General features: G+C 35.8%; 1 protein-coding gene across 6 annotated transcripts in view; it reads right to left on the reverse strand.

Moving 5' to 3' along the window:
* The window catches only part of LRCH2 (leucine rich repeats and calponin homology domain containing 2), a 200,779-nt gene that overhangs the window by 112,600 nt on the left and 66,167 nt on the right, over window positions 1-22,012 (reverse strand). For all 6 annotated transcript variants that reach the window (XR_011647944.1, XR_011647943.1, XM_058291724.2 and 3 more), the window contains exons 4-6: window positions 7,773-7,878; window positions 7,554-7,690; window positions 1,392-1,525 (exon numbers count right to left, since the gene is read on the reverse strand). Coding sequence is in view for 4 of the 6 variants with exons in the window: in XM_058291724.2 (XP_058147707.1) it covers window positions 1,392-1,525; window positions 7,554-7,690; window positions 7,773-7,878 (377 nt within the window). In the remaining 2 variants the exon portion in view is untranslated. The remainder of the gene's footprint in view (window positions 1-1,391; window positions 1,526-7,553; window positions 7,691-7,772; window positions 7,879-22,012) is intronic.

Below are 22,012 nucleotides of genomic sequence, written 5' to 3' on the forward strand. Positions count from 1 at the left end.
AGGGGTGCTGATACTTAATGAATGTAGAATTTTCTAACAGCTTCACTGTTAAAGTATGGAAGTGGAGAAAGTTGATGGTAACACATTACAGTGAATATCACTACCATAGCTGGTATGTAAATGGGATTATGGCTTAATGGGGTAGTATAGGGATATAAATGTCAATTGAAAGAAAGGTAGAGAATAATCTAGGGAATGAATATCATAGTAAACCTGGAAGTGGATGAGGAGTGTGGTTTATAGTACAGTCACAAGGGTGTTCTTCTATAAACTAGGACAAATGTATGTCACTACTACAAGGCGATAAGAATATAGTGCATACAAGGGAAAATATAATTAATTTAACTATGGACTATAGATGACAGCAATATTGTAATATTCACGCCTCAATGTCAAAGAAGGAAAAGGAACTATATCAACCCTAATGATAAATATTATGGGGGTATGAGATTTTTTCTTTTGGACTAAGGAAAACACACAAAAACTTACTTAGGTGATGACTACACAAATTTGTGATGAAAGTGAGAGTCACTGAGTGTAAACTTTAAATGGTACTATATGACACAGTGAACCATGTGGTGGATGACAAACTGTGGTTAACTATACAATGATGAGAGCATTCTCTCATGAACGATAACAAATACACAATACTAAAACATGGTGATAATAATAGGGGGTGTAGGAAAAATATATCAAATGTAAAAATATATCAAATAGTTATTATATTTTTATCATGTTCTTTCGTAAACTCTAACAAATTTCCCACAACAATGCAAGATGCCAGAGAAGGGATGATTTATGGGAATTCTGAATGTTATGCAAGCTCATAACTTCTCTGATAAATAAAAATTTAAAAGAAAGCAGAATATTGAATCTACATTTTCAAAATCTCATCAATAGGGAAAACTTCATAATCATTCAGAACAGCAATACTAAATTATCTCAGATATATACATAAAGAAAATAAAGAATAGGAAAAAAACAAATCCCCAAAATGTCTTGCTATTTCACCAACCGCAGTTAAAGGTAAAAATCAACTTAGTTCAAAGTGAAATTCCACTTGTCATTACAAATGTAAAATATAGCTAGCAATCATGAGTAAGTCCATAGCTGTCAAGATCTGAGAAATTAGTGTTGCTGTATTATAATGACAAACATCTACAATTTCCTACTAAAACTTGAATAATGATTATTTTTTGAGAAAATTCTGTATTTATTCTAATATACCAGAAATCCACCCTTATTCAGCATCACACAATTATTGATTTTAACACTGGGCCAATCAGCCTAATGATGTGTACTACTCTACAAATTCACAATGAATATATATCTTTTATAGAGAGAAACTATACCAATTATCATCAAATGAGACTATGAGAATATTACATTACCTATCAGTGAGAGGCTGGGAAGGTATTCTTTTACTCAATGATGGAAGTTCCAAGGAATCTGGTTTCTTATCCATTCTGCAACATGCTTGGATATTTAAGTACTTAAATATGTGTTCTTTACCCTTTAAACATATCTGTCAAAATATTGGGGGGAAAACCAGATTTAATTTTATAATCCCAAACATAGTACTATTTATCAATTTATTTGTAAATTTGATCATCTGAAATTATGTTGAGACAACAAAATCCTCATAGATACTTTGCATATTTAAATAGTTTTACATTGGATACTAAGTAAAATAAATTGATAACACTGATACCAACTATAAAATTACATTAACAAAATCTATGATTAGGTGGAAATGTGTACTTGTGCAGTGAAGGGGCATGACAGGGGTGCAGTGATACTATTGGGTTGGGTGGTGCAAGTCTGTCAGGAGGGGAGGGTAGGTTGGATTGTACACGGAACTAGGGATAGGGTTGGGGGAGGGAACAGGTGAGCACTGGGGATTGATGGGTACATGGTGAAACTACAATTTTGGGAATGCTCTTCTGGCAGTATGGCAAGGGAGGGTTACTGACTTAGGGTGTTGGAGGTTGGGGCCATTCAGGACAGGGTGCACCTGGGGCAAGCTGGTAGGGAGTGAGTGTTCATATTGTCATAATGTGTTGTATCAGTGAGTTGAGGTTCACATAATGAGTAGAAAGGTGTTGGACTCCCATCCTAGGGAGGCCCGCTATGGTCTCAAATAGAAGTGCAGGAACATTTTGAGAACATGGGTGGTGCCCAATAGGGAAGGACAGACTCGTGTGTCAAGCCCTCAGTGTTGTTGCGAGTAACTATGAATCTTGTCCTTTAGGAAGTGAAGCCTGGTCATTACAGTGGGTGCCAAGGGGAGGGGGAGGGAGGAATAAAATAGATGGAACAGGGGGCGTTTTGGGGTCATGGAAGTGTTCTACGTGATTTTGAAATGATGGATACAGGCCATGTTAAATTTCATCAAAATTTATAAAAGTATATGGTCCAAATGTTAACCATAATGTTAACCATTTACCATGGCTAGTAGCTGTTTCAGTATTCTGTATATAACATTTCTGCAACCTAAAACTTCTTTGAAGACAAAATCAAGAAAGCAAAACACTGGGAGAATAAATGGAAGAAGAAGTCACTGTACATACAGGACAACATATTTTACAGTGATGAAAGCCAAAAAATTTTTTAAAATTTTAATGTTTTCATTATTTTTCACTATCCCAAACTTTTTAAATTTTTATTTTAATATTTTTATTTTTATTTCTTATTTTTAAAACTAATGGGAAGCAGATGTGGCTCAACAGATAGCGTGTCCATCTACCATATAGGCAGTCCAAGGATTTGATACCCAGGGCCCCCTGGCTCATGTAGTGAGCTGGCCCAAGCGCAGTGCTGCTGTGCACAAGGAATGATGGCCCATGCAGGGATGCCCCGGCATAAGGGTGCTTCCTGTGCAAGGAGTGGCCCCTGCTCAAGGAGAGCCAGCCGGCATGAAATCGTAGCCCACCCAGGAGTGGTGCCACACACACAGAGAGCTGGCACAGCAAGATGACGTAACAAAAAAAGACATAGATCCCTAGTCCTGCCTGATGACAATATAAGCAGACACAGAACACACAGCAAATGGACACAGAGAGCAGACAACAGTGAGGGGAGGAATAAATAAAATAAATCTTTTAAAAAATAAAAATAAAATTATCATTACTATTTCGTTTTCTTATTAATTGAATTGGGCAATACTCTTGGCTTCCTTTTTGAAAAATTTTTGGATCACAGAAGGATTACAACTGTGCTAGGGGAGGACCACTGATGTGGAGTGTCAGTGATGGGGGATATATAGAAGGAAGTTCATCTGGCCATGCACATAAGGCATATAAATGTGTTCGAATGTTCATCAGCATTACCACGTGGGTGGAGATTCACACAACCGAAAGAATATTAAATCCCCATCCTGGGATGCTCTGCCACATTCTATAATGGAGCAGAAAGAATCCCCAAGAACGGGGGCAACAAATAGTAGAGGAGGAAGGTCAATTGTCGGGCCCTTGATATTGATGACTGTGCTTATGAACCTTTACTCTTGAAATTGAAACTTAGCCTAGTATTACAGGGTGCCCTAGAGTTACCACCTGAAAGCCTCCTTGTTGCTCAAATGTGGCCTTTCTCTAAGCTGAACACACCATATAAATGCAATAAATTCCCCCCAGCATAAGACATGACTCCTGGGAATGAGCCTCCCTGACACTGAGTGATTACTCCCAAGCACCAACTAGCAATGTAACTGGAAAAAGACCTTGATCAAAAGGTGAAAAAGGTAAAGACAAATGAGATTATATGACAAAACGACTCCAAAATGCATGGGGAGGTCATTCCAGAGGGTATGCTTATGCATGTCTCAACAGTATCTCATTGACAAAGTAGATATTACCCCCAAAGACCAGGGCTCCTAAGGACTCTGGAGACATCCAGACACTATAATCAGGGCAAATAGCACAGGAGTTTGGTACCTTGTCAATGAGCCCTACTTTGGGATTTATGCTTCCCAGTGTGACAGAGTTGGACTCAGTTGTGGTTTCTCTACACATGGCTTTGTCGCCCCTTTATTTGAACCTATAGTTAATACTAAAATTTAGAGTTGTATGTCCAAGAGACTTAAATTTTTGAACTGTCCATATTTCAGTTGGACTCTGACTCTCAACTAAGTTGCAACACCTACTCTCCAGTTCAATGGACTCACCCAGGGCAACTAACAAAGAGGAGATGATGGACAACTACCATACCAACTAACCAAGAGAGCATACAACTTCAAGGAAGAGAGTCCCATCCATCAGCTGTTGGGAATGAAGCCACCTTTCAATTAGAGGTGGAGTGGGCATCACCATCCCAGAATACTCAGGACTGGGAAATGAACTATAAAATAAACTAAACTTACTAGTATTCTACACTTATTGAGATTCTACCAATGGAAGAAATTATATCATTGATGTGGAGGCTGTGGCCACTGTAGGTTCTGATGTCAGAGAGAGGGAAAAACAGGTGTAATAAGAGGGAAATTTTAGAGAATTAGGAATCATCTTGAATGACACTGCAACGACAGACACAGGCCATTATATATATTGCCATAACCTACATAATTGTGTGGGAGAGAGTGTAAACTACAATGCTAACAATAATCCATGCTTAGTGGCAATGCTTGAAAATGTATGTTTTGTAAAAGATACTTCAATTAACTAAATGTTACAGAGAATATATAAGGGATTCCCATATGCCCTGCTCCCCATACCTCCCACATTTTCCCACTTTAGCAACATTTTTCATCACTGTGGTATGTTCATTGCAATTGACAGAAGGATGTTGTTAACGTAGGAAAATGTGGGAGGTATGGGGAGCAGGGCATATGGAAATCCCCTATATTTTTCATGTAATATTTATGTAATCTAAGTATCTATTAAAAAATGTAATAAAAAAGGTGAAAAAATGCCGTCAGATGTATTGTGAATATGAATTGGTTAAATTAATCATAAATGGTAAGCATTATTATGCAAATAGTGTATACAAAGGAATAGGGTATAATACAAAAGAAAAAACAAAATTGCTTTAAATATCACAAAAATTACATTGCCAACTATGTTCTTATTAGACAAAGTAATTTTTCTGTATTTGACTAAAGTTTTCTTGATAAAAGCAGAACTGTACAAACCACTAAACAAAACAAAATATGACAAATGAAGAAAATGATCTTACAAATAATGGGAAGAAATATATACATTTCAGTGGTAAGAACAGAATAAATAATCTATGAAATTATTTAAAGTAATCTATCAGAACCAATATTATGGTTGATATAAACATGGTAAAAGGGTTATTCAAAAAAATGTAAAAGTAGGAAAAATTAATTTGTTGGAAGATGTGATATTAAGACAATTAGAATAACTCAATAAAAGAAAATATTGTTTGATTCAACTAGGATAATATGCTGAAAAATTATTCTCACTGTTGATGGAGAAAATGAATATTGAGGTACAAAATATATGTGAAAGAAAGTATTTTTTCTGTACAAGAAAGATGGAAAATGACAACCACTATAAGTAATATCGTCTAAATATTTCTCAAAGATTCTAATTAAATTTTCTGTTTTATGTGGCTCACAATACAATCTTATAACTCATGCAAAAATAATCAACAAAAAACAGTAAGACAACTATATTAAAAAGTAATTATCACTCAGGTGAAAAGTAAGAATGTTCTTAGAAAATTCTTCTGACTTAACCATTGCAAAATTTTACTTCGAAGGGAAATATAATTTTGAGCTACTAGAATATAAATACATTAATTTTCAATTAAAATGTGCTAAATTGCATTTTACTGCCTGTCTAAAATAGATAAAATTAATCTTTTATCCCAAGTTAAATGCTGGTGAATTACTTTCTCTTTCATAACTGTAACATTTATTTTTATTGCAGGAAATAATGAAACTAGTTTTAAAATCAAACAGAAGTACAAAACTGATAACAAAAAATAATCCCCCATTGCAACCCAAGATCCAATACTCACTTTCAAGTCTTTTACCTAGTTTTCTGATATTTACCCCCATATTTATAAATAACATATTTCCACTGCTATTTTTTATTTTAAATTTATAAATTTTATTTATTGAGATCTTACTAAGAGCGATGAGGACTTAAGACTTCCTACATTGCCAGTACCATTCTCCCATCTATATTCCCCGTGCACTCACATCAACACATGTCCCCTCTCCTTAGTACCATAGCACTGTTGTTTAAGAGCTTAGAATCTGAAGTGAGACCGCATGATTCCATTCTCTTTACAGCTGTGCTATTCTATATGGTTGCCACTTTTCATATGTGGTTATTTAAACTTGTATTAATTAATCTGAAATAAAATTAATAATTTAGTTCCTCAGTCACATTATCCACTTTCAAACACTCAACTAGCCACTTTTGACTATTGTATTGGACAGTGCAGATATTGGACATTTCAACCACCAAAGAAAGTTCTAAAGGACAGCCCTGCTCTAAAGAGTAAACTCCAGGCTTCTGCTGAGAGGAGGGACAGTCATTTGGATGCCAGATTAAGGGCAAGGATCTGAGGGGTGTAAATGCTCCTTAGACCTGCATTGCCAAATATGGTAGCCATTACTTACGAGATTACACACAAGTGGCATGTGGCTATGGAATTAGGACAGATTTACAGAACATTTCCATCATTACAGAAAATTGTACTGGATGGCACTACCTTAAACATTCTACAAACTTTCCTATTTTTGACCCCTTGTCCCTATTTTTAGAGTTCCTCTGATACCTGAGTTACTTCCAAATTTAACAGAATAAAATAACTTGCTTCTTGTTGCCTCCTCCCACAGCAGATACAAATTTCAACTTTCCCCATTCTGCAAAGGTAGCACCTATTACCAGGTCCTCAGCCACCTTTTGTGTGAATTATTCTAGAAAGTGTGGACTGTACCTTTGTAGCAAGAAAAAGGCAACCCTTCCTTCAGATATGCACAACAGCTGTACCAGGGCACATAGCTTAGAAGTAGAGTGTGGACTGGCATTTCACTCTTTTGCAGTATAAGGAGAGGTCCTAATTACCACTATTCCATCTATTTTTCATGTTCTAAAATTCTGCCATTATCTTTGTCCTTATGGTTTTATGTCTTAGTTTATTCCTTTAGTACCATTTAGTTGATTGCACATGGATGTAATCCAAATTAAACTAAAAGGCCTAGTTTATCTTGTTCTTTCTGTTATAATTCCATCTCTCAGGGCCAAGAATGTGCTCCAATCTATCACACGACAAATTCCAATACCTATATACCTGAGTAGAAGATGGGTAGAATGAGAAATATCTTGAGCTATCTTTTCAAAAATAATATTCAAAATCACAATGTTCAGTTCACAAGTAGAAAACTGATCTGTTATTTCTGAATCTAGAGTCTAGGTTAAAACTCCTACAAAAGTGAAAAATTCATTCCTCAGAAAATAAACTCCTTTGGATAATATTATCTGAACAACAAATTAACTCCTAATTCTGGTGCTTTTTTATTTACCAGGAACAAAGAGATATAATTATTAATAAAATGAGAAGAAAAATGTTTTATTACAAACCTGTGCTGGTGGTACCTGCAATGGATTGTTATCCAAAATTATTACTTGTAAATGATGCAGCTTTCTGTAACAAACTGGAATTTCGGTCACTTTGTTACAAGAGAAATCCAGCTTGACTAAGGGAAGATCTCCTAATTCTGTTCAAAATGAAAAATAAGTAAATCAAATATAATATATTTACTCTCTTACACATGTCAGTAAAAATAGTGAGCATCTTACCATCTGGCAACACATGAAGATTATTTCTTCTTATATTTAGCTCCCTAAGTGAATATAATTTTCCCATTTGTTGGGGAAGGACCTGAATTTCATTGCAGCTAATATCCTAAGAAAAGCAAGAAAATAAAATTATAACCAATAGAGAAATATTTAAATATACTATTCTTTAAATTGAAGTACACAGCTAAAAACCAGCAAAATTCCTAGTAATGTTTTAGCTCTAAAGATGGATTATCTAACATATCTGTTTATATAACATCAGGACGTCAATTCAGAATAGTGAACATAAAATTTTCTGTATAAAATCTGACGTTATGACTTAGTGACTATATAAGTCAACCTATTATGAACTTCAAATCTTAACAATGAAAATAAGAAGTAGGATGAGCCAGGTGATCCTCATGCAGAGGTCAAATAAAAAAATAGTAATTATCAATCACTGTAATAATCTGTCAATTATGATAGATACCAGATTGAGCAGAAAAGAAAATCAAGATTTAAAGATGTGATTACAGAACCAAAGATGATGATAAGAATCAATTTTTAAAAGCTCCTTCTAAAAAAGGGTCACAAACTAGGATTTGATTTGTGGCTCACATCATAATCCAAAAGCATTCTAAGAAATCTAACATCGAAATATCTCATGGTTAAATTAAGGAAAGTCCTACATTAAAGGTAAACAACACCTAGTTTCCATAATAAGAGAATAAAGAACAGTTCTCTTATTCCCCTCCCTATTCCTATTACCACATGATCAAAAAGGGAAGAAAAATCTGCAAGATCTCAGGTAGCAGGAATTCCAGACATACTCCAAATACAATTAATATTTTACTGCAATAGTCCCCAAATTTCATGCTTTCACAGAAAATGATATTAGATTGCACAGTGGGAATAATGTTTGTCCTGGTTTGATCTTTTGTAGACCCCAGAAAGTCCTGATTTAAAGTAAATCCACTATGTGCCTGGAAACCCATTGTGAACGTGGACCTTTTGATTAGATCACTTCAGTTAAGGAACTTTCATTAGACTGTAGGAACCAGTTTGTGTCTTAATCCTTTACTGGAGTCCTATATAAACTGAGGAGAGGGAAAACTGACATTTCACCCTGCCATGTGAGAAAGCACTCCAGCATCACCTGCAGCAAAAAAAAAAAAACCCCAGAGAAATCTCAAAAGGCTGAGAGAGAGAGCTTGGAGGCTGGAATCAGCAGCCCAGAGCTGAAGCAGCACATCCCACAGGAGAGAAGAGACACAAGGCATGTGCCTGATGGCCCACAGCTGAGTTCAGGAAGAAAGTGAGCCTGGAGGGAAAGGCAGAGACCTCAGCAGTGTCCAGGGGCCATTTTGCCTGGTCACGTAGCAGAAGTCCAGGATCACCAGCAGCCAACCTTTAGTGAGACTGCATCTTTGATGATGCTTTGACTTGGACATATTCATAGACTTAGGAATTTTAAATTTCTACCCTAATAAATTTCCATTATAAAAGCCAAGACATTTCTAGTATTTTGCAATGGCAGCCTTTAGCCAAATAAGACAGAAACTGGTACCCAGAGAGTGGCATGCTGACGCTTGCAAATATCCAATATATTCGGAAGGTCTTATAAATGGTTTTGGAGAAGATTCTGGAAGAATTGTGAGATACCTGATAGAAAAGGCCTAGATTACTTTGAAGAGACTGTTGGTTGAATATGGATATAAAGGTACTACATATGATGTACGAAAAAGAAATGATGAACATATAATTAGATTCTGGAGGAAAGGCAATCCTTGTTTTAAAGTTGCAGAGAACTTGGTATAATTGACTCTTGATGTTAGATGGAAGGCAGAATTTGAAAGTGATAAGCTTGGACATTTATCTAAGATTTCTAAAATAAATGTAGAAAGTACAGCCTGACTTCTCCTTGCAGCTTATAGCAAAAGGTGAGAGAAAGGGATAAGCTGATAACTGAATGCCTGAACACAAAGAAACCAGAATTGGTGGTTCGAGAAATTCTGAGCTTCTGGGTAACAAGTCTCCAGAGAATAGTGTCCCATGTGAAGACTGAACTGAACTTGGAGCCATACTTAGACTTTGCAATTTAGGACTGGAAATGCAGTTATCCAGAAAGGCTTTGTGGAAATTCATATTGTCTGATGTTTGGGACCCCTGTGAACTTCATGTGAAACCAACAATATTTTTGCAAGATCTGTATGAACGAAACCACAGTCAGTCTAGACTAAAAGGGACAGAAAAGGGAGACACTTACATAAAATTGACTTCAAAGGCAAAACTGTAGAAATTGAAGTCTGGATTTAAGACATATTCTAGGGCCAAGAAAGGGATCCCACCCACACATGCAGAAAGGGCGAGTTTGCTCCAGCACTGAAGTGGTTAGGCCTTCTGTACCACTGTTCAGGGACAGTGTTAGCACCCCAAGCTTCAGAGATGGTGGGGCACATTCCCAGGGATTAGATCACAGCCCCATTTTTTGAGAGGGGTAGGTCTGTGCCCCAGAGATTGGGGAGAATATAGCCATTGCCCCAGTGTTCTTGGAGGGTGGATCCCGGAGCTTGGTCACCACCTGGATGCTTGATTATTTGTAGAAATGAGAAAGTGACAGTTGGGCAATCCCTAACAAGGATGAGGACTCCCACTATGTAAGGCCCCAAGGAGAAAAAAATAGTTCTATAGATGATTCTCAGACCTTGAAATCTAATGGTGTTTGCCCTGCAGGTTTATGCAACTGTTTAGAACCTATGAACCATATCCTTCCAATTTCTCCCTTTGGTAATGGGAATATTATTCTATGAATGTCCGTCCTTAGTATATTGGATGCAAATAACTTATATTCAAAGTTTCACATGTCTACAGCCAGAGGGGCATTGTGCTCCAAGACAGACTGCATGATACATGATTTTGATGAGATTTGTACTTAACACTGTTGCTGAAAGGATTTAAGGCTTTTGTAATATTGTGATGGAATGAACATATTTTGTATACGGAAAGAACATGTATTTTGGGATCCAGAGGATGGAATGTCCTCGAGTGAGTCTTTCTTTGACCACTGAAAATACTGCAATTAAAGGGAACCCACTCTTGTGCCTGTAAATTCCTTGTGAATGGGGCCTTTTTATTAGATTCAGCTCAACTTTTGATTGATCATTTATTATTAGATTGCCTTAGTTAAGGGTGGTTGATTAGCTTGCAGAACCAAGGGTGTATCTTAATTCTTTACTGGATTCCTATAAAATATGAGGTAGGGGGAGAGGAAAAACTGCCATTTTACCCTGCCAAGTAAGAGAGCACTCCAGGATCACCTGCAGCCACAGAAAAACAGAGAAACCCCAGGAAGCTAAGGGAGAGAATGGAGGCTGGAATCCAGGAGCAGCCCAAAGCTGAAGCAATGAGTCCCAGAGGAGAAGGGAGAGACAGCCATGTGTCTGATCACCCCTAGTTGAGCCCAGGGAGAAAGTGAGCCTGGAGGGAAAGGCAGAGACCTCAGCAAAGACTGAGGGCCATTTTGCCTAGCCATGTGGCAGGAGTCAAGGATCACAAGCAGCCAACTTTGGTGAGACTGTATCTTGATGTTGTCTTGACTTGGACATTTTCATAACCTTGGAATTGTAAACTTCTACAATAATAAATTCCCATTACAAAAGTCACCACATTTCTGATATTTTGCACTTGTGGCCTTTAGCAAACTAAGACAATATTAAGTACATGTAGGAGAGAATCAAATAGAGCTACAGATAAGTAGTAAAATGTATTCTACATACTTCTTTCAAATGATATGTAAGGCATGTTCATTCAACAAGAAATATTAATCAAGTACCAACTATTTGCTAAGCACTCTTCTAGGTGCTGGGGGCACATCAAGGAAGAAAACAAATATTCCTGTCCTCACAATTCCCCAGGGAGCATACATTCTAGTAAGGGAAGTAGATTATATAATATGCTAGAAGGTAATAAATGCTCTGAGGAAAAAGAAGCAAAATGATCAGGGGACAGGAAAATGGCAGTATGAGTATGAGTGCAGATTTCAGCAATTAAGATTGTCTAATATAAAAGGAGACATTTGAGAAAACTGTGGTCAGAGTTGAGAGGGTGAACCATGCCATTATATACGAAAGAAGTACTCCAGACTTACAGAAAAATAAATGTAATGACCCTAATGAGAGTATGCCTGGCATGTGCTCAGAACAACAGGAATTAATGGCAAATAGAGGGGAGTGGGAGAGAGGGAAAGGATAAAATGAGAAGAGCAATTTTGTGGGTGTTTTTTTTTTCCTTTTTTCTTTCTATTTTAATAAAAAGTTTATTGAAGTAAATCATGCATGCATATATGTACATAAATAATCAGTATATAGTAAAAGTTGTAAACATACGAAACAAACATGGATAAGAAACAAGGCTCCCATACATCACTTCACCACCAATAATTTGCATTGTTGTGAAATATTTGTAACAAATTATGAAAAAGCATCCTCAAAGCATTACTACTAACTGTAGTCTGTATCTTGCATTTGGCGCATTTTTGCCCAACCCAACCTATTTATTTTTTTGTTCATAAACCATATAATTTATCTAAAGTGTACAATCAGTGGCATTTGGTATAATCACTGAGTTGTGCAATCATAATTTCAACCAATATGAGAGCATTTTCATTAATCCTTAAAAAAGAAAATTAAACAGCAAAAAAAAAAAACAACAAACCACTATCATACCAGTATGTTAGAGCTACTGTCAGAAATCTTAACTATGTGCTTCACCATTTCTACTTCGAAACTATTACAACTTTTTACAAATTCTGCACAGATTAAACCTCAGCTTTCTATTATCGAACCACATTCTATTCTCTACTGACGTATATTCTAGCTATTAACTCCATGAGTTTGCTCATTATACTTAGTTTATAAAAGCGAAATCATTCAGTATTTGTCTTTTTGTGCTGGCTTACTTCATTAAACATATTGTCCTCCAGGTTCATTAATGTGGTCATATATTTCACGACTTCCTATTTTCTAAAGCTGAATAATATTCAATTGTGTGTATACACTACAGTTTGTTTATCCATTCATCGGCTGATGGGCACCTGGGTTATTTCCATCTTTAGAAAATCGTGAATAATGTTGCTATGAACATCAGTGTACAGATAACTGTTCGTGTCATTGCTCTCAGTTCTTCTGGGTGTATACCTAGTAGTGGTATTGCTGGGTAACATGGAAGACCTATGTCTAACCTCCTTAGGAACTGCCAAACAGATTTCCACAGTGATTGTACCATTTTACATTCTGGCCAACACTGAATGAGCATTCCTATTTCCCCATATCCTCTCCAACACTTGCATTAAATAGTTTCCTGTTTTGTTAATAGTGGCCAGTCTAGTAGGTGTGAAATGATATGTCATTGTAGCTCTGATTTGCATTTCCCTAATAGCCAGTGATACTGAACATTTCTTCTTCATTTTTTTTTTTTTTTGCAACTTGTATATCTTCTTTGGAAAAAATGTCTATCAAGTCATTTGACCACTTTTTAAGCAGGCCATTTGTATTTTTAGTATTGAGTTGTAGGGTCTGTTTATATATCATGATATTAGGTGCCTGTTGGATGTGTGATTTCCAAATATTTCATTCATCGACTAGGCTGCCCTTTTAATTCACAAAATCCTTTGTGGAGAAATATACAAGTGGGATATTTGTATATTTATTCTTTTGTTGCTCTTACATTGGAAATATGGTTTAAGAGACCCCCCAACTATTAAAAGATCTTTTAGACATTTCCCAAAATTGTTTTCTAGGAGTTTTATGTCCTGGCTTTATGTTTAGGCCTTCGACACATTTTGAGATGATTCTTGTATAAGGTGTTTGAGACAGGTGTCCTCCTTCATTTTTTGGTTATGGATATCCAGTTCTAGCACCATTTGTTGAAGAGACTATTCTGTCCCAGAAAAGTGGAACTTGGTAGGATTATCAAAAATCCATTCACCATAGAAATAAGGGTATATTTCTAAACTCTCAATTCAAATTCCTTAATCAATGTGCCTACCTATATTCCAATAACATGCTATTATGACCTCTGCAGCTTTATAATACACTTCAAGATCAGGAAGCATGAGTCCTCCAAAATTGCTCACCTTTTTAAAGATGTTATTGGCTATTCATGATGCCTTTCCTTTCCAAATAATTTGAGTAATTGACTTTTCTATTTCGGCAGATTTGACTTTTGGAATTTTGACTGGAATTGTTTTGAATCGATAAATCAACTTGGGTGGAATTGACATCTTCTTGATGTTTAGTTTTCCAATTCATAAACACAGAACATCTTTCCATTTGTTTATGCCTTCTTTCATTTCTTTTAGCAGTGTTTTATTGTTTTCTAAATATAGGTACTTTACATTCCTGTGTAAATTAATTCCTAAAACATTTTTGTTCCACGGTCCCCTTTGCCAGTCAGATAAAATGAATACTACAGTAATTTTATATTGCATGAATTCATAAGTGAAGGAAATGTTAGATTTCAGTTAAAGGTCAGAGAAAATAAAGATAATTTTTTCAATTTTTTCAATTTCAGCTCCTGAACTGCCTGAAACCTTTACCTGCTTAAGAAACCCTGTCCTAGACTGTTTTTGTTGTTATTGTAAAGGGAATTTCTTTAAATTTCCTTCTCAGCTTGCGCATTACTAGTATATGGAAACGCTACTGACTTTTACATGTTAATCTTGTATCTTGCAACTCTGCAGTACTAATTTATTAGCTCTAATACCTTTCTTGTAGATATTTAAGAATTTTCAACATATAGGTTCACATCATGTGCAGATAGTGAGTTTTACTTCCTCTTTTCCAATTTTGGATGCCATTCATTTCTTTTTCTGGCCTAATTGCTCTACACAGGCTTCTAGCACAATCTTGAATAACAATAGTGACAGTGAGCATCCTTGTCTTGTTTCTGATCTTAGAGGGAAAACTTTCAACCTTTCCTATCAAGTATAATGTTGGTTGTTGGATTTTCATATATGCCCTTTACTACGTTGAGGTAGTATACTTCTATAACTATCTTTTGAAATGTTTTAATCAATAAAGGATGCTGGACTTTGTCAATTACCTTTTCTGCATCAATAGAGAAGATCATGTGGTATTGTTCCTTAGATTTGTTAATGTGGAGTGTTATGCTAATTGATTTTCTTATATTGAATGACTCTTGCATATCAGATATAAAACCAACTTGATCGTAGTATATAATTTTCTTAATATGTTGTTGGGTTCAATTTGCAAGGATTTTGTTGAGAATTTTTGCACCTCTGTTCAAAGATAGATTGATCTGTAATATTCTTTTCTTGTAGCATCTTTATCTGCCTTTAGTATTTGGGTGACTGTGGCTTCATAAAATGGTGTTGGGTAGTTTTCCCTTCTTTGGAATGTTTTCAGAGAGTTTAAACAGGATTGGTATTAATTTCTCTTAAAATGTTTGGTAGTATTCACTGGTGAAGCCATCTGGTCCTAGACTTTTCTTTGCTGGAATATTTTTTTAAATTATCATTTTTTAAAAGATATGACTGATTCAATCTCTTAAGATTGGATTGTTGATACCCACTATTTCTTGTAAAACCAATGTAAGTTATCTGTAACTTTTTAGAAATTTGTCCATTTCATCTAGATTATCTAATTTGTTGGCATACAGTTTCTAATATCTTCTTATGATCCCTTCTATTTCTGTGCGGTCAGTAGTACTGTCCCCCTTTTCATTCTTGATTTTATTTTTCTAACTCGTCTTTTTAAAAGTTTTTATTCTAGCTAAAAGTTTGCTACCTTATTGATCTTCTCAAAGAATCAGCTTTTGGTTTTCTTGATACTGTCTATTGTCTTTTGTTCTCAATTTCATTAATTCCTGCCCTATTCTCCTTTATTTTTTATTTTCCCTAGCTTTGCAATTATTTTCCTGTTCTTTTTCTACTTCCTCCATGTGTTGAGTTAGGTCTTTGATTTGAGCTCTTTCTTCTTTTCCTGAGACAGGCATTTAAGATTATAAATTTCCTTCTCAAGACTACCTTCACTGTATTCTATAAGTTCTGGTAATTTGTGTTCTCATTTTCATTCATCTCAAGGTATCTATTTTTTTCTCATGCAATTTTTACTTTGGCCCACTGATTATTTACCTATTGTTTAGCCTACATGTATTTTTGAATTTTCCACTTTCACACCTATTGTTGATTTCCAGCTTCATTCCATTACTTCAGAGAAGGTGTTTTCTATTATTTCAAGAATCTTAAATTTATTAAGAGCTTTTTTGTGATCCAACATGTGGTCTATCCTGGAGAAAGATACATGAGCTCTTGAGAAGAACGTATAACCTGCTGATTTGGGATACAATGTCCTATAGGTGTCATTCACGTCCAACTTGTTTATCTTACAGTTCAATTTCTCTGTTTACTTAGTGATCTCCTGTCTAGTTGATATATCTATTGATATAACAGTGCATGTTGAAATTTCCAACTATTACTGTAAAGACGTCTATTACCCTTATTAATACATAATGGCCTTCTGCATCTCATCACTTCTTTGCATTTAAAGTCTGTTTTGTTCAACAATAAAATACTTACTCCTCCTCTCTTTTGGTTACTATTTGTGTGAAATATCATTTTACAATCATTTATTTTCAATCTGTTTACATTCTTGATTCTAAGATTAGTCTCATGGAGACAGCATATGGATGGCTTGTGTTTTCTTATTGATTCTGTCAGCCTATTTTGAAAGGGGAGTTTAATACATTAATATTCAATGTTAATACTGTAAAGGCATTACTTACTTCACTCATTATATCCTTTGGCTTTCATATGTCATATCTTATTTTTATCTATCTTTTTACTCATTTGGTTTCCCTTTCTGATAGTCTTCACTTTTACACTTTCCACCAAGCCTCTCCCTCTTGTTATTTATTTTCTGCCTTCAGAACTCTGTTTAGTTTTTCCTGGAGATTTCGATTCTTAATTATGAACTCTTTTAGCTTGTTTATCTATAAATATTTTCATCTATCATATCTGAAAGAGAGTTTTGTTGCATAAGGTATTCTTGATTGGCAGTTTTCCTTCTTTCAGAATCTTAATTATTATAATACCACTAGATTCTTGCCTCCATGGTTTCTGAAAAAGAAATCCACACTAAGTCTGACTACGTGTCCTTTGCATTCATGTCTTTCATGAGAGTGGGGAAATTTTGGACCATTATTTCCTCAAATAGTCTTTCTGCCCCTTTCCCTTCTTTTCTTCTAGAAATTCCATAACACATATGTTGTTAAATGCTTTCTCCCATTGACTAGGCTGCCTTCTTACTTTTTTGACAAAGTCTTTTGAAGAACAAATTGTTACATTTTGAGAAACTCCCATTTACTCATCTTTTTTCTACTGCCGCTTATGCAAAGAGGATGAGTATTAAGAAACTACTGCCTAACAAATGATCTTGAAGATGTTTTCCTAGGACTTTTACAGTCTTAGCTTTTATATTTAGGTCCTTGATCCACATTGAGGAAATTTTTGCATAAGGAGTGAGGGGTGAGAGAGGGGTCCTTTTATTTCTTTTGGTATGAATATACAGTTCACCCGGCACCATTTGCTGAATAGACTCTTCAAGCCCAACTGAGTGGGCTGGATGAATTTGTAAAGTATCACTTGACCATAGAGGTAAAGGTCATTTTCTGAGTTTTCACCTCAGGCCCATTGGAAATCTATCTATCTTAATGCCAGTACCTTGCTGTTTTTAGCAATTACCTTAGTAATATGATTCAAAGTCAGGAAGTAAGAGCCCCACAAGTTTGTTCTTCTTTTTAAAGGCATTTTTTGCTATCAAGGGCAACTTACTTCCAAATAAATTTGGTAATTGGCTATTCAATTTCAGTTGGAATTTTTATTGGGATTGCATTCTATCTGTAAAACAGTTTGGGTAGAATCTTAATAATACTTAGTCTTCCAGTCCAGACACAGAATGAATTCCATTTGTATAAGTCTTCTTCAGTTTCTATTAGCAAAATAATGTACTTTTCTGACCTCAGGTCCTTTACATCTTTCACTAAGTTTATCTTAAATATTTCATTATTTTAATTGCTATCATGACTGTACTTTTTTCTGATTTCCTCCTCAGATTGTTCTTCAGTGGTATATAGAAACGCTCCTGATTTTTGCATATTAATATTGTATCTCGCCGCTTTGCTGAAATACTCTATTAGTTGCAGTAGCTTGTTGTGCATTTTACAGGATTTTCTAGATATAAGATATGATCATCAGTGAATAGCGACAGTTTTACCTCTTCCTTTACTATTTGGGTGCGTTTAGTTTATTTGACTAGTCTAATTGCTCCAGCTAGAACTTCTAGCACAATACTGAATATCAGTGGGGACAGTAGGCATCCCTGTACTTTTCCTAATCTCAGCAGGAAAGCGTTCAGGCTTTCACTGTCGAGCATAATGCTACCTCTAGGGGTTTTTGTTTTTTGTTTGTTTGTTTTAATTTATTGAATTATCTCACTCCTACATAAAAAATAAGTGTACAGTAATAGATGTGAATTTTACAAAACAAACATATATAACATCATACAGGACTCGCGCACCTAACCATACCTTGCATTGTTGTTAAACCTTTTTAACTAATGATTAAAGAGGATTGTCAAAATATTACTACAGACCAAAGTATTTTCCCCCAGATCCCTATTATTATAATCTTCATTTCATTTATATATGAACATACATAAACAGTAAGTATATAGTAAAAGTTGTGAACACAAAAAGCAAAAACGCATAACATCATATAGGGTTCCCATACATCAACCTTCCACTAACACCTTGCATTGTCATGTGATGTTTGTTACAAATTATGAAAGAATACTGTCAAATTCTTACTAGTAATTATACTCCCTATCTTATATTTGGTGCATTCCTCCCCCAACCCACCCTATTATTTTTTAAATATATATTTTTATGACAGAATTTGTAAACTTATAAAACAATCATGCGCATGTGCAGAATTCCGAAACAACACCACTCTATCAAAACATAATACAATGGTGGAACATTTGTTTCAAAGTATAAAATACTTTGTATAAAATATCAAATATTTAAAGTATAAAATATCATCTGATTGTTACCACACCCATAGTGTACATTTGGCACACATTTTCCATACTGCCCCATTATCAACATAGTACATCTTTGACATAGATGCAAGAATATTATATTATTACTGCTAACCACAGTCTAGAAATCACTCCAGTTCTATCTTTCTCATGCTTCTCCACATTCCCAACACCCTGCAAGTGTGATGTGCATTTGTTCTAGCTAACAAAGCACACTCTTGCATCTGCACCATAAATTACAATTCTTATCTCCCTCTTGGTTTACTGTGCTATTCTGTTCCTAGATTATTCTCTAGCATTCTGTTCACTGGCATTTACATACCTAGAGAACCATTTTCAGCCACATCCCCATTTATAAACTAGCTGTTACTATGTGTTACCATCTACTCTACACATTTCCACACTTTTACAGTAAAGCTAATTAAAAGTGCTACACACATTAAACATCCACAGTCCTTATCAGTCCTCTTATCTTCTTTCAGAATCCACCAACTACCACCAGGGCTTGAAGATATTGTCCTACAATTCTAGAAACTTTATGGTTATTGCTTTTATTTTTAGTTTTTTAATCTGTTTTGAGTTGACTTCTGGATAAGGTGTGAGATAGGAGTCGTTTCCTTCTTTTGGCTATGGATATCCAGTTATTTCAGCCCCATTTGTTGAATGGACTGTTCTTCCAGAGCCTAGTGGGTTGGATAAGCTAGTCAAAAATCACTTGACCATACATGCGATGGTCTGTTTCTGAACTATCAGTTTGGTTCCATTGGTCTTTGTTTCTGTCTTTATGTCAGTACCATGCAAAACCATGTGGTTTTTACCAACAGAGATAGGTAATATGATTAAAGTCTAGAGAATAGAGTTTGCTTTTCCTTTTAAGATGTTTCTGGCCATTCAGGACCACATATCCTTCAAAATAAATTTGATAATCAAGTTTTCAATTTAAAAAAATGCTGGTGGACTTTTTTTGGACATTGCATTTAATCTGTATATCAATTTGAGTAGAACTGACATTACTGCTACTTAGTCTTCCAATCCATGAGCATGGAGAGTTCTTCCAGTTATTTAGGACTTTTTTGGTTTCTTTTAACATTGAGCTACAGTTTTCTGAATACAAGTGATTTACATCATTGGTTAAGTTTATTCTAATCTATTTGAGTTTTATCTGTCATATTTTATTTTCACCACTCTTTGGACACATTTCGTTGCTTTTATTGATAAATCTTCATTTCTAGACTCTCTTCTAGGCCTCTCTCTCCTTTCTTTTCTTTTCAGGCTGTAGCATACCCTTGAGAATTTCTTGAAAATCTGTTCTCTTGGTTAGAAATTCTCTGTTTCTGTTTATCTATGAATATCCTAAACTCACCTGCATTTTTGAAAGGCAATCTTGCCGGATATAAGATTCTTGGCTGGAAATTTTTCTCTTATAGTATCTTAAATATATCATACTACTGTCTTCTTGCCTCCATGGTTTCTGGTGAGAAATCAGCACTTAAACTTATAGGGTATCACTCTTTATATGTTATGCATTTCTTTTCTCTTGCTGTTCTCAGAATTCTCTCTGTCTTTGTCATATGACATTCTGATTAGTATGTGTATCGTAGTTGGTCTTTTGGATTTTTTTTAGACAGGAGCATGTTATGCTTCTTGGACATGGATATATATGTCCTTCAATAGGGTTGGGAAATTTTCTATCATTATTTCTTCAAATATGCCTTCTACCCCTTTTTCCTTCTATTTTCCTTCTGGGACACCCATGACACGTATGTTTGCACATCTTTTTCTGTCATTTATTTCCCTAAAACCTTGTTTAATTTTTTCCACTCTTTTCTTCATCTGTTGTTTTGTATGTTCACTTTCAGAGGCCATTTCTTCAAACTCACCAGTCCTTTCTTCTTCTTCTTCAAATCTGCAATTATATGACTGTTGTTTTTTTTTTAAATTTCATTTATTACACCTTTCATTCCCTTAAGATCTGCTATTTTTCTATGTATGCTTTCAAATTCTTGTTTGTGCTCATCCAACGTCTTCTTAATACCATTAATCTCTTTTCCCTTCTCATTGAATTTATTAAGAAGATTTGTTTGAACATCTATAATTATTTGTCTGAACTCCTTTTTCTCATCTGTAGACTTATCTTGTTCCATTAAATGGGCCATATTTACTGTTTCTTGGTGTGGGTTGTAATTTTTTTTGGTGCCTTGGCACCTGGCTTACTAAAGTATTTATTCTAGGTACAGTTTTTCTCTTTAGTTTAGAGCTTCCTGCCCTTTCTCCCTTGTTGGTTGTGCAGTAGGAAGTAAGAATGTAGCTGGTGCTATAAGCTGTGGAGGCTCAGGCTGCCTTCATTAAACCAGTGACCGATGAAGCTTCTCCCAACTTTCTACTTTGCCAGAGGTAGGGACAGAGTTACAGCTTTATGAAATAATCCAAGTAGTGCAGGTCTAGACTCTAGTTTCCCAAAGAAACTGATGAAGCTTCACATCCCTTTCCCCTCTTCCTGGGGGGGGGGGGGGATGGAGCTGAAAGTGTGGGCAGCAATCTATGCAGTGTGGTCCAAGATCATGGTGGTTGACCCGGTAGACTTCATATTTTCAGTCTGTGTCAACCAAATGTACCTGTAGTTACATGGAGAGGCTGGTGGAGGGCCTGCCAGCTTCCTCCCTTCCAAAGGGTGGGCTGATGCCTAGGCTGGGGCTGCAGGTTGATATGGGTGAAGGAAACTGGTTCCTACTGTCACTGTGATTTTCGATCAGCCTGGCTTCCCCTCATGTGGGGGTGGAGTCAAAAGTGTGGCTACCAACCTCTTTTCCATCTGAACAAATTCAAATTTTAGCTGTTCTTAGGGTTATACTCTAACCAAACGAATCCACCAATCAGTGGCTGAAATCAGTGGCCAAACATCACCTCCTTCCCTGTTTCTGGGAAATGGAGCTTTAAATTCCAGTCACAGAACAGCTCCTTCGGCAGAACATGCCACCAGAGTAGGATGATCACCAACCTCTGCAGCTTGGCCAGTTATTTCCTGGAGAGGCTGGTGAAGGTCCCCCAGCTTCCTCCTTGCCGGAGGTGGCACTGGTGCCTAGACTAGAACTGCAATCTGATCTGGGTGGAAAGAAGCTGGACCCTACCGGCACTGTGATTTTC

The sequence above is a fragment of the Dasypus novemcinctus genome, chromosome X (genome assembly GCF_030445035.2).
Source record: "Dasypus novemcinctus isolate mDasNov1 chromosome X, mDasNov1.1.hap2, whole genome shotgun sequence".
NCBI lineage: Eukaryota > Metazoa > Chordata > Mammalia > Cingulata > Dasypodidae > Dasypus > Dasypus novemcinctus.